At 41.3% G+C, this 13,489-nt stretch overlaps 1 protein-coding gene across 16 annotated transcripts in view; it reads left to right on the plus strand.

Moving 5' to 3' along the window:
- The window catches only part of LOC120898298 (heterogeneous nuclear ribonucleoprotein R), a 53,935-nt gene that overhangs the window by 31,053 nt on the left and 9,393 nt on the right, over window positions 1-13,489 (plus strand). For 5 of the 16 annotated variants that reach the window (XM_040303944.1, XM_040303945.1, XM_040303946.1 and 2 more), the window contains 6 exons: window positions 1,717-1,850; window positions 1,946-2,074; window positions 2,166-2,306; window positions 2,381-2,487; window positions 2,594-2,736; window positions 6,589-8,889. In XM_040303944.1, coding sequence (XP_040159878.1) covers window positions 1,717-1,850; window positions 1,946-2,074; window positions 2,166-2,306; window positions 2,381-2,487; window positions 2,594-2,736; window positions 6,589-6,992 — 1,058 coding nt within the window. In that variant the 3' untranslated portion in view covers window positions 6,993-8,889. The other 11 variants (XM_040303940.1, XM_040303942.1, XM_040303943.1 and 8 more) reach the window with 7 other exon arrangements.

The following is a 13,489-nucleotide window of genomic DNA, read 5'->3' on the forward strand; positions in this document are numbered from 1 at the left end:
TCTGTGTTTCGCCCTGGTGAGGATCAACAATCAACAATCTGGCGCCCAACAACCTTAGACTACTGCATCTTTTTCGTCTGTATAAATTCCAAACATCGCAAAACTGTGTTCAAATGGTAGCGATCAGCCCATCACCATCATCACAACCAACCCACCTTCACTACTACCCCCAGTACTACCGTCAGTCATGCCATTTCCGGTAAATCGGTAACCAATTCTAGATAACGTCTCTATGTAGTCGCACGTAAATAATGGTCCCCTACCCTGCCACAGGATACTGATGAATTCGGTTGCACTCTAAATTTGATACGAATGCCATATCTTACATTCGAAGAGTATCATCTGGTTATATCATTTGGTTCCCGACGTGTAATGACTGGAGACCAAAGAAAACAAACTCAACCGAAACGGCTATCTAACATTACAGCATATTTATCGGCCAAACCCCACCACCATCGCACCAGTTGTTGTGTTATAGATGTGGAGACAGTTTGCTTTGAATGCCGGTAGATTATGATATTTGGTTCATGTTCCAATTGTTTTGGTTTTGTTTACAAGTGGTGTGTTGTAAAATGCTTTCCTTCGACCTACTTTTCCGTCTAGCATAATTATCGTGCGTACGATGATGATTATGTTTTGCTCCTATTTGTTTTTTGTTTTGTTTTTTTTTAGACCACCCCTCGAGCTCTGTCCTCCTTCTCTCTATCTCTTATCTTCTACTCTATTTACCTATTTCTATTTCTATCTTTAACAATGTTACCCAAACTCCCGTCTGAACGAATCAGTTTTACTACTTCTCTTCTGACCCTCAATAGGTTTTCAATGTACTTTGTATGTTTAATTTCCCATCAGCTCTACTTATCCAGTACTCTGCTCTTACCTATCTCCAACAATTCCAAACGCTACACCACAACACAGATTGTTCTTTCCATGTTTATTTGAATTGTGTCACTCTTCAATGTTTATTGTTTCCCATCGCCAGAACTCCCACACGGTTTTCTCTATGTTATGTTAAGAGTAATCTTAAGTAATTCTAAGTCTGTGCCCCCTTGTCGCCTTACATAGTTCATGAGCGGGTGGATAATAGCGTATAATTTGTGCAGTATATTTTGGCAAATGAATTTGGCTAATTCAAACAAACCAACAAAAGGTTATTATATTGGATTCAAAACAAAAGCGTGGAACCGTTTGCAAAAATCAAACCAAATTCAAACGGATTCCTCCCTTCGTATGTCGAAAGTTGATCAGAACTGATGGATTTGTATCTTCTAGCTCATAATAGGCACATCAGTGTGTTTTCGTCCTGAATCAGGCGTAACAATTGGCACTAATTGGTTTCTAATGATAATAATGCTCAACTGAAATAAAACAAAACAAAAATAACTCAAAAACACACTGATCTTCTATGAAGTAAGCAGTGAAAAAACAAACAAAAAACAGTGAAAGGAAACATTAGGAAACGAAGAATTTCAACTCTTACCTCTAGTCTAAACTGTTTATAATCTCCTTGTCTTGAATACATTTTAAGACAATCGTATATGCTGCCAAGATGAAGCGCGTACATGACTATCGATACTAATATTTTGTATTTTCTTCTATTTATTCTCCACTCCAACCCCGTTTTTCCGCATGATCATTATTGAAAACTTGATCTGGTGAAAACAATCTACCACAACACAAAAACAAAAACCATGCTATCTAAAAAAACTATTACAGCGGGACTTGTGGAGGTAATTATTTATAGCTCACCAGACGACAAGAAAAAGAACCGAGGCTTCTGCTTCCTCGAGTACGAATCACACAAGGCAGCCTCTTTGGCAAAGCGGCGACTAGGCACCGGACGGATAAAGGTATGGCCGACGGAACAGCGTGGAACGCGGCAGAGCGACTCAGACGTTGAATGCAGTTGTGAACTTTATTGTTGTTTTTTCATTCCCTCCCTCAGGTATGGAATTGTGATATAATAGTAGACTGGGCAGACCCACAGGAGGAACCGGACGAACAAACGATGAGCAAGGTCAAAGTATTATACGTACGAAACCTAACACAAGACACGAGCGAAGAAAAACTGAAGGTAAGATTACGCCGCATTTATCAGCTACCGAAATTCCCGCCACTGTCTCATCAACTACAATGCTATTTATTCCCTTCATCATCTCCTACAGGAAAGCTTCGAACAGTTCGGCCGTGTTGAGCGAGTGAAGAAAATTAAAGACTACGCATTTGTTCACTTCGAGGATCGCGACAATGCCGTAAAAGCAATGAAGGATCTGGATGGTAAAGAAGTCGGTGGATCCAACATAGAAGTAAGTAGCACTGTGACAACCATCCAATGCAAAAGGAGGGCTTGCTAATGTTCTTTCATCCCCAAATCCACCAGGTATCGCTAGCTAAGCCCCCGTCCGACAAAAAGAAAAAGGAAGAAATACTACGAGCCCGCGAAAGGCGCATGACTCAGTTTCTGCAAACTAGAATAGGTTTGGTGAAGTAAGTAATAGTACATCAGCATCTTCCGCCTTCTGATCAACCAATGTGGCATTCTGACTAACCCATCCGGTCGATGTTTCTTATCCTTCTTATCTACCCACCCCAGTACGGTTCCATCGTTTCCCAGTATGTCGCCGCAGCATGCTGGTATGATGCCGGGCGCAATGCCACCGATGCGAGTGCCGAGCGGACCGGGAGGTCCACGGGCTCCGATGCGGGGCGGCCCAATGGGCGGCCGGGGCGAGTACGGTAAGTGACACATTCCCCGAACAACCAACTCCCCATTTTCTATATTCAGGAGGATGCAAAAAAAAACAAAATCCTCTGTCTCTCTTCACATAATCAAAATACACCAATCTATCTGTACTTTTTTGTGCCGTACAATATTGGCCAGTACTGTTGACCATACAATTGTATACCGTTGAAGAAAGTACCCTCATTCGTAGTTTGAATCTTCCTATGTATGATTGTGCAATCATCAATAATTGACCGTTACATTGGACATGAATATATAGAACATTGCATCCGTTTTCTGTAACCAATTAGTAAACGTAAACGTAAACGAACAGCAAATCAAAAGCAAAGTTGGTCCAGAATATAGTACGAATTGAGAACGAATTAGGATTTTACGCGTTAATCAATCTCTCTCCCCAGTTCCCACACAGACACACACATACCTAAAACGGGGATCCTAATGAGAAATGAATTTCAATGGAAAATTAGATAAGCTAGATCAGAGATAACAGCAGCTTAAATCAAATCAAAATCCATCCTCCCTGATTGACAGAACGCAAAATTTGAGATAGAAACAGGAACCTACGCCAATGAGTGTGTGAGCTTACTATCAATCGTAATTGGTAGTAGTGGTACCTACGAGAAAAAAGCTAAATTGTACAAAACACCATATCAAAACGATTTCAAAATTATTCTTGTATTTTCTCTCTACTGCCCAAATCTCTACCAAAAACTTTCACACATTCGGGAAAAGAAAAGATTCAACAATTGGAGCAAAATAATCCAAAATTTGTAATCAGGAATATCAAGCAAAAACACAAACATTGTTGAGCGCAAATTACATCGTTTAGACTCTTTATGTTGTGACGCAAAGCAAAATCACAAAACCGAACATCTTTTGTTTTTGTTACGTTCCTTTTTGTTGTATTTCTTTTTCCTTTCAATTCTCTGTTAAGTTTCCAACTTTTCTTTTGTACATTTTAATTGCCCTGTGTTTTAGTTTGTGTTTGAACCGCCGTCCCAGTTGTGAGTTGTGTACATTTACCAAAATCGTATACATGTTGCGGGTTTGTACAAAAAGTTACGGAAAGGAGTATTGATTCCTCCCATTCCCTCGCCCTATATCCAGTTTTGCGTAATTTCTTTTTCGAGACTTCAACTGTGTGCTCCTGAGAAACAGGCTCCGTTTGCATGTACAAAATTTAAATACCGATAAATAGCATTCACACACACCACCACCACTACCAAACTTCAGTTCTCTCTGGCATTGAACTTGTTGTTTCGTTGATCCTATCATACTGTGGCTTTTTTACACATCCCAACTCACCCACTTACATACACTCACGTCATCGTTAGTGGCTTCCACTGGATTCAAATACTTGCGTGCGTGTGTTTGTGTGAACGTGTGAGTGTTCGGCGATGATTATTATTTTTGCAACGCGTGCATAAAGCGTTGAATACTCCGTCGGGGCGTGCAAAGTAAAGGTCAAACCCAATAGACTGAGTAAATAAATATTCGCCGACAACTTTCACATCAGTTAATTCCAACATCATTCTGGCATAACAACCCCCCTTCCCCATAGTAATGCAACTGTGTGTGCAAGGAAACTGCAGTTGTGCGCTATAGTGCATGATTTTTAAAAATCGATTTTACGATCGTATACAGCCGTGCCTCTTACCCTGTACTCACACGAAACAAACAGAAAACCTAGTATCTAAACGAGAAACTGTTGTTGTTTATTATTACCTTTTGCAATGAGAAGCGTAAGTTGTTCTATATACATACCAAACCAAACGAGCAATCAAACATACAGAAGTAGTTGTTACCGTAGGTAAATATACTGTTGTCAAGATATGGTCAACGAAAACCTGTGTAAACTTAGTCCAGCTCTTCCCACCATACACTACTACTATCCCCTTGTAGCAAACGTACAAGTAGCAAGCTCTTCGGTAGAGGGCCGTCGTGTAGCACATCCCAAAGGCCGCGATCAAAATTTGCCTGCTCAATACGTTTCGATGCAACCGGCTTCACCCCGCAAATGTACCTAGCTTTTCCCTGATTTTTCCGAACTCTGTGCCATTGTGATTATCGCAATTTTGTTAGTGTCAGCTGCATACATGCAACAGGAGATGTTCACAAAGTCGCTCAATCATAGGCTAAACTTAATTTAAGATAACCAAAGCAAGTGCTCATGCACACCACAAAGGGCAGACCAACAACCATTCCCGGGAGAAGCGCAGCGCATAGTTCCATTTACTCTTCTGACATGCATCGCTAAACTGCACTTCCACCTCTTTATCATTGATCAAACCATGACATTAATCTGGCGGGCCAAGTCTACCTGACTTGAGTGTAGAGCTTTATAATCGAGATATAGCAGTAATGTGTGTGTATTGCATGAGTTGATGTAGATTTTCTTCCTTAATTTTGTATACATTTTGAAACATACACAGTAGAAATCTCGGAAGCCTTATCGTTTGGTTGTATTAAGGCAAGCGCAATTGCATGCTGATGTTTACAACACATCGCGTCCAGTTAATGGCGAGCCATTTATGTACAACCGAGCGAAAGGCTTCTTACAGTAGGCTACAAGAAAACCTCCCAACATGTACCATATCTTGGGTAAGTAAGTTTTCTTGTACACTCAAAATCACTTCACCATGTAGACGATGATGATGAGCAAGTAGTTGATCGAGTTGATGGCTAGCCGCTTGCAAGCCATATATGGTAGGGGTTCCCACTTATGCGTTCGTTTAAGTTTTTCGTGTTCACGATTTCGTTGTTACTTTTCATTTTGTTTAAACCGTATTGTTTTACCATTGGTATCTCGTACATACGAACATAACTTAATGCCATAAGTGCAAATCAATGGTGGGAGAAGAGAACAATACGCAACCAATTGTAATTCCTCTCGAAATTGTGACGACAGCTCTCCTCGTAGCTTGTTTAGTGCAACTCTTTCTAGTGCGGGTTTCCCTCTGCAAGTAAAACTAAAACTTTGTCCAAATTTGTTCAAAATCATCAAAATTTTCATCATACCGACGTCACCCACAAACAGAAACGAATCAAAAGCGAAAACTGTGCATTCTAAATCTACATTTTAGGACCAAACCTCGGGCAAAATTTACATGTTCGCTATGAAAAGTACAGGCCGCATTTTTCACGTGTACTATTGTCGCGTATGGACGTAACGCTGAGGGCAGCCCGGGAGCAGCAGCGACCGCAGCATCCAAATCATGACCAAACCTCTGTACACAGGACCGATACCGATACCGGTTACCGAAATTCCAATCGATCCCAATCCGACCGTATCAACGTTACGTTCATGCCTATCATTGTGATGAGTACACGATCCCCGTTTGCGCCGCGAGCGCTTGCGCATCCGTTAGTTGCTCTCTATCTTTGTCTGTTTCTCTATTTTTCCGTTCTCTTAATTTCTGTCATCCTTTTTACACATGCAAACTTGTGGCGCACTGCTCTGCTACTACTCTTCCGACACACTGTCCCATATTCAAACGGCTCTCCGCGCGCTAACTTATCTGTTCCATCGCTGTCCGCCCATGTGCGACGGATTGACGAATCTCGAACGACGGGCTCGGGCTTGTTTGCACTCGTCTCATTCACGATCTCGAACAATGATGCATCTCACACTGCGTGTCTTCATCACCATTTTGGGCGGAAACGGGCAACGGAAACGGATGGGACTCGACCGACACACTCTGTGGGTGGTTTGCTTTCCATACATAAACCATGGGCGAAATGCGACCCACACCTGCACACACACACATATACACACACTCTTTCGGCTTTCTGGACCTAAACCTTAACATACCTGCGGGCCAAAACGTGGACCATCGGACGGACAGAGCACGAGTACGAATCGTACGGGTACGCCGCGGACTATGCGCACCGGAGCTTGGGTGCTGGCGGGTATTACGAGACGGCCTCGTACTACGACGACTACTACCGGGGCGGTGGATGCTACGGTGATGGCGGAGGAGAGTACTACCTCGACTATGCGTCGAGCGCAACGGCGGCGGCAGCCGCGGCAGCTGCTGCTGCGGCCGCCGCCGCCGCCTTCTCGTCCGGCACCGGAGCCCATCACCATCATCATCACGCAACGTCACACCATCACAGTCACCACAGTCACAACTACCATCATCACCATCATCACCACAGTGCCGCTGCCGCCGCTGCAGCCGTTGCCGCCGCGGGAGCACGTAACAGTAGTACGGTGGGTGCGCTCGGGCGCCGGCTCAAACTGTTCTAGTCAGCTGGCTGCAGCTGTCCCGGTTTCGAATGCGACCATCACATCACACCACTATCCAGAGCAGAGCAAAACCAGGGAGGAAAGGGTATGAGGATGCTGTCCGTATCACGAGCCCCGCTCAACGCCGCACTCCGCTACAATTGTCGATAAACTTGCCTTAGCCGCCGTTTTGCGGTGGATATGTATAAACGAAATCACCAATCTACCTACTGTTCGCCGTGGAGAGAGAGTTGGTGGGTGTGTAGAACCTGTAGCCATTTTGCTACGGGGGTTTTCCACTCGAACGTTGTTGGTCGTTGACGACAAGCAGGAAGAAACAATCATTCATGCAATACTCACAGATTTATTCTGTTTTTTTTTCTTTTCGATGGCCCTTTTTCGTGTTGAAGCAGCCATACACATAAGAGTAAACATTCGAAGGCATACTCTAGTAATACGAGGCCGTAGAAGCCTAATCTATCGCAGTCCACTGTTTTGAACGCTTTTTAGTTACGCTCTTAGTTTACATCTTCCGCTTTTTCGCGCTTTTAGTTGTTAATTTGCTTTTTAGTTTCTTCATGCCAACTTATACGCTTCTTAGTGTTTTGAGTAACTTTGCTATTTTATCCCTCTCATTTCATATAACTTCTCTTAAGGGTATATTGATACATTTGTCCAAACTAACACTAATGTTTTCCATTTTCTTTAATATCTTTGTTAAATTATTCTGTCTCTTTGATGTTTTCGCTTTGATGAACAAAGACAAAACAGAAAAATTAATCAATTCTTTGGCACCATTATTAATACCACTAACAATAAGCTTTTTTTCTACAAAATAGTAATTGCTTTGCAAAACAACACAAAAATCAATCACAGTTTCGGTCTCACAAAGAAGTTGGACTTTGAGTAAATTTATGTTTAGAAAAAAATATATTCTCTTCAGAAATTAACAGTTGAGGATTGTTGCCACACTTGTGTGTTGTACAAAGCTAAGGATTTTCGGTGGCTTCAAACAGTTTCGAAAGACAGTGAAAAGACAGGTAGCGCTATACACAGAACCAGCTGTTCCCCAAAACAAAGATCCCAATGCAGGGTGCGCCTGCTAAGGCAATTATTTAAGTCTGTTGATTTCTGTATCGTTTATTTTTTTATATATCTAACGCGTTTTTGCTTTTTTTCTTTTTCGTTCTCTTTTCTTTTATGTTAAATGCCCTCCCCAAACTTTCAAATCGTCCTGCTATTACGCGCGTGCACACACACAAACACATATAAATATGTAAAAAACTGTGACAACGATACAATCGAATTCCATGTAACTGCGAACAATTGTATCATTTCTGACTCGTGCAATCGCGTGTGTGCGCATATTTCTTGTGCGTATTGTATTACGTTTGACGTATTGCTACTGAACATATGATGGTGTGATTCTTGCGTTGAAATGACGCTTTACTGAATGACATCCAAAACGTACAAAAACCAACCGATCTTCGTGTTGAACACAAAACACTTCGCCCCGCCAACGGTCAACACACTGTGCGAACCACATCGCGTGTGCAACAACACACACTCTCTCCAAACCACGCATTCGTCCTCATCGCCATCTGGATACCTCCCAAAACATGTAAAACAAAACGCATACAACAATAACTCAATCCCAACATCATCGCCAAAATATTCGTCCGACTGCGGATGTGTGTGTACCACGCCAACGACGATATCGCAAAACAAACAATGCCGACATAATTACCATGTTTCGCGTGGATGTACCTACACCAACCCAACCGACAACACAAAACCGAATCGAACTGAACCACACATGCATGGTCCCTTAACCCAATGTACCGTACGTTGCGCGCGTTGTATCAATCGTTGTAAAACCCCATTATCGCACACCGGTCGCCGGTTCGCAATGCGCCTATGACAGGAGGTTGGTCATGGACGTGGAACCATGGCACCTGGCCGAATCGCTGGGCACCTTGGCAACAGCAGCCGCCCGGCGGTCCCACCGGGTCCGCCAGTGGGCATCGCGGGGGTTCAGGAACAAATCGCGGGGGAGGTGGCCCATGGGCTGGGTCGAACTCGTCCCAGCGGGTATGGCACCCTGCGCGTCAAACCAAATATACCAGGTGAGGACGGCCCCAGTCTTAAGCAACAAACCCCGACACACGCACACAGTAATGAGAATTAAAATTAAAAAAAAATGAACAATAAAGAAATCAGCGTCGGCGTTGCGCCAGAGTAAATACAATAGTAAATTAAGCGACGAACCCTGTAACCTATCGCGCCCGGTGAACAAGCGACGACAAAAAAAACACGCACACACACGACGCCCGCAACTGCGCTTGCCTAACGACGTGTCCGGCCGCCTTCGGCGTACGAGTGGCAGGCTGGCGCGCGCTGGTTGTGTTGCAAGCTGCTGACTGCTAGAAAAAGTTTAAGCAATGCGGTTTGCAGGACCTCAAGACGATCAATCGATCTCGGGGAGCTTTTAGGCAGATCAGAATTAGTCCTATTTTTGTGTAGTTTTAGGATCGTACTCATAAGGATTACTGCCAATTCAGTGTGTAATATCTTCCCGTGAAGCAGCCGTGTCCTTCTTCTTGATTTGTACCCGTGCCGCTTGGCATTGCCATGTTTGCCGGGCATCATCATACACGCTTAATCATAATAAATAGATACAATTTTATATACTTTTTAGAAGAGTACGCCTCGAACAGTGGGGAAAATGTTAGCACAAAGTTAGGGGCGATGCAAAAGCATAATGTATGAGTGGTACACTGTATTGTGGTGTACACGCTGATTTAGGTTGTCCCTATTCTCCACGCACATCGTTAACGTGGATGATTTCAATGGCAAAAAGATAGTAGCAGCTTCTTGGGTGCCTATTTTTTATGTTCCTTCAAAATTTTCAGTTTTGCATCGTTTTTTTTACAAAATCGTTTTCGTTGTTTTTTTTTTCTTCAATTTGACCTTGTTTTCTTTTCACACAGCGGCGCATATTACGATTGTTTTGTTTCTATTTCATTCTGATTAGTTTGCGGTAGCTCCTATTATTATTAAGTCTTGTTGTATTTGCATTATTTTTTTTTTTGTAAGCGAAATTCAATTGTTATTCTAGATTGTGTACGTGTACTCACCGCGCTTTATGTTTTGGAATGTCATTGCATACGTTTAAACTTTCGTTTATATTATCTATTAATGTTTGCGCGTCGACGCGTCGACCCAGAAGGGCAGGTTTAAAGGAAAGGAGGTGTGTTGTAAACATGTGAAGAGTAGGATTTCCCTCACAATATATATTTTGAATGCTGTCAATAGCACAATAGAATGTGTAAGTTTTCTCTCTTCGGCAATCGGTAGGGTATTACGTCATTGCGGAGTAATGAATGCATACCAAACCAAAAAAAAAAGGAAACACGCGGAATATAGGATCTTTATATGTATATCAGAATGTATACTAGCGTTACTAAATCATGATTATGCAGAATGTAAGAGAAAAAAAAGCAACAATGTCACGTATTAATACAAGAAAAAGTGGTTATGAATTAATCGATAAGTCGTCTGTGTTAAGATTGTTAAGCGTACATTTAAGCACGGAAAACTCTCCATTTGTTTGTAAAGGATAAAAAGTATGGTTATGTGTTACGCGACAGGACAGCAATAGAATCGATTAGTATTTATAGGTCTTCTTCACGCTCAGTAGCCGACCCTGAGTGTAACGGAAAGCGGAACGGCATTGCTGTTTAGTACTAAATATTCGCATCCAGTGTATTGAAGCGTGTGATTTACCGACCCCCTAGTATCAGATGGTTCAGCGTACGAAAAGCATCGCTGATGTAATGTTACATCTCTCGCTACACCTTATGTCCAATGTCATTTGAAGAGAGGAAAAAACACAAACTTTGTTTTTACCCCTAACGGTTTTTTTCTACTCTCATGTATTTCATACTTTCAACATTTCATTCAGCTATCTCAACAAAAAACTGCTGACGCATCAGTTATGACTCCCTTCTTGTCTTCGGCTCTTGGCATCTTGGCACCTAAACCCTTTTTCTTCTAAATGAATGTTTTCGTGTTTTTGTTTAAGCTTGATCAACTTTTCCCTTGCTGTTTTTTTTCTCAAAATTAATTTTCTTTACCATACACTACTTACAAAACTATTTCAACAATCGAATCAAAACGCATTATAACAACTTGTGGTCAATCATGGTAGCGTACACCCCTCGGCTGTTACGACACCTACCTTGGTACCTATGACAAGACGGTGGGTTAATTAAGGCCATGCTATTTTTGTTCAACTCATTCCACCTAACACATAACTGTTCGATAGTTTAAAGTTATGCCTTTCATGCGCATTTGGGGAGAAAGAAAACTAACGTGAATAACAACTCTAATCGATATTTGTGCGTATTTTTACAATGCTTTCTTTCCGACCTTTTTTCCGACCTTCCCGTCTAAACTTTATGCTGCATACATGACACAATCGCTTTTCTCACTACTAATAACACCAACCATTACCTATGGGGAATAGGCATTACACTATCGATCCCATCCTAGAAACTCATCGCTGATATTCAAAGTTACAATTGCGACCGATGTGATATCTGCGCTAGCTTGGCGACAGGAGATCGAACCGAAACTAGATTACAAAAACTTCAGATCAATAATATAGTAGCGTACCTATACAAAACAAGTAACATACACTTCTCATTTTCAAAAGATGTTCTTTCAAAAGCAAAGAAATAATAAACAACAATAGTTTACCGACTAGAATATGATTCATGATACTGTCACAATAGGAATAAACAACCTCTATCAACAGAACACACACATAACAACATAACCGCTAAGCAATGTGAGATGCGGCACTATCAATACTAATCGATTCGACAGCTAACGATGTAACGAGATAAAACGATAAAATTATTATTAACCGCGCGAGAATCAAGCGTTCGGAGATTTATGTTGCAAGTGAGATATCGATCCGACATGGTTTTTATTTGTGTGTTTTTCTTTCTACTCTACTCGCAAAACGTACACGATTCTTTGCGTTCCACGTGTTAACCAAGATAATAATTGTATAGGGCAGGTTCTTAACGTAAGCAGCAAACATTTGTACCTTTAGTTAACGATGGAAATATGTGTATTATGTACAATGAAATATATCGACAACAATAAAGTGACAAGAAAATAGACCTGCTTTCTTTACGTCACCACTTGCACTAATGCACACAAAAAAATGCCGAAGAGAGAGAGAGAGCGAGAGAGAGTTGAACTGCATTGGAGAAGGCAGCCAAAAGCAAGCACAACAATAAGAACAAAGCATACCAAACGACAAAATAACGACAAAAACGGATTTTGGCAAAAGAAAAGCACCTTGGGATCATTTTCTTTTTTATGCGAGGATACCGATATTTTCTTTTTAAAAAGCTAGCCATTTTGCCACCAGTTTTTTTTATTCTGTAAATTATTTTTTAGTCAGATTCGGATACAGGATCATTACAGACTCAAAACATTCTGTTTTAGTAATTATTTTCAGTTTTTAGTTGAACTGTTTTGGCTAGTTCTTGCTCGATTGAGTTTCTATTTTGTGAGGTTCTGTTTACTTCTTTCATTTCCTTTTTTCACTTTCCAAGGTAAGTTAGCTAAGTAATGTAATGAATGAGTGGCTTGAAACATTTTTTTTTTATTTGAAGCTTACTGTTATATTGGGAATTATTCAAATCACCAGCAAAATTGGGGGATTTGTAACCACACGCACTCCATGCAAAAACAGATACTCTCCGTATCCGTTGTTGTGAATTATATTTGCAAATGTATTTCACTTTTTTGAAGCACATCTAATGTTTAATATTATTTTATGTCTCGTTTTATGGCGAACTGAATACGAAACTATCAATTGGAATCGAACAAACAAACAAACGTAAACTGATAGGGAGCAGCTATCACACGGGTAGTCGAAATCCTCCACTCTATCATTCTCCAATTTATTAGTGTACATATACACTGAGGAGACGAACGAAAAACCAAAAAGCTAGGGAAATATTGCCGAGAAAACTGAAAGAGAGAAAGAGCATATGGGGTTGCCAAAACGTCGACTAAAAAGAAGGTATCGGAAATGAGTACATCTGGTGAAGCGTGTTGCTCGAAATATACCTCTCAACTATGGAAATGGTGGACTCAAAGCACGTCACTCAGTTTGTTTGTTTTTCATGCTTATGATTTCTTCTTGTTTTTTTTTTTTTGCTTATTGATGATAGCCAAACACCAAAAGAAATATACGATATCCGATAACGAAGAGAGAAAATGTATACGATATCTCGTTGGAACAATCAAAATCGAAATCGAATGACATCATCGAACTAATCAGAGAAATAGAAACAAACGATATGTAGTAATATAATGTGTGTTTCAGCATAAGAAATGATGTAATATCAATCAATCGTGTGTATCGTAGCTTTGTTCGTTCGGTACAGCGCTTCTGCATAATCTACCTTTAGGCGCATTACGCTCCGACGTCC

Source organism: Anopheles arabiensis, chromosome 2 (assembly GCF_016920715.1).
Source record: "Anopheles arabiensis isolate DONGOLA chromosome 2, AaraD3, whole genome shotgun sequence".
Classification (NCBI taxonomy): Eukaryota; Metazoa; Arthropoda; class Insecta; order Diptera; family Culicidae; genus Anopheles; species Anopheles arabiensis.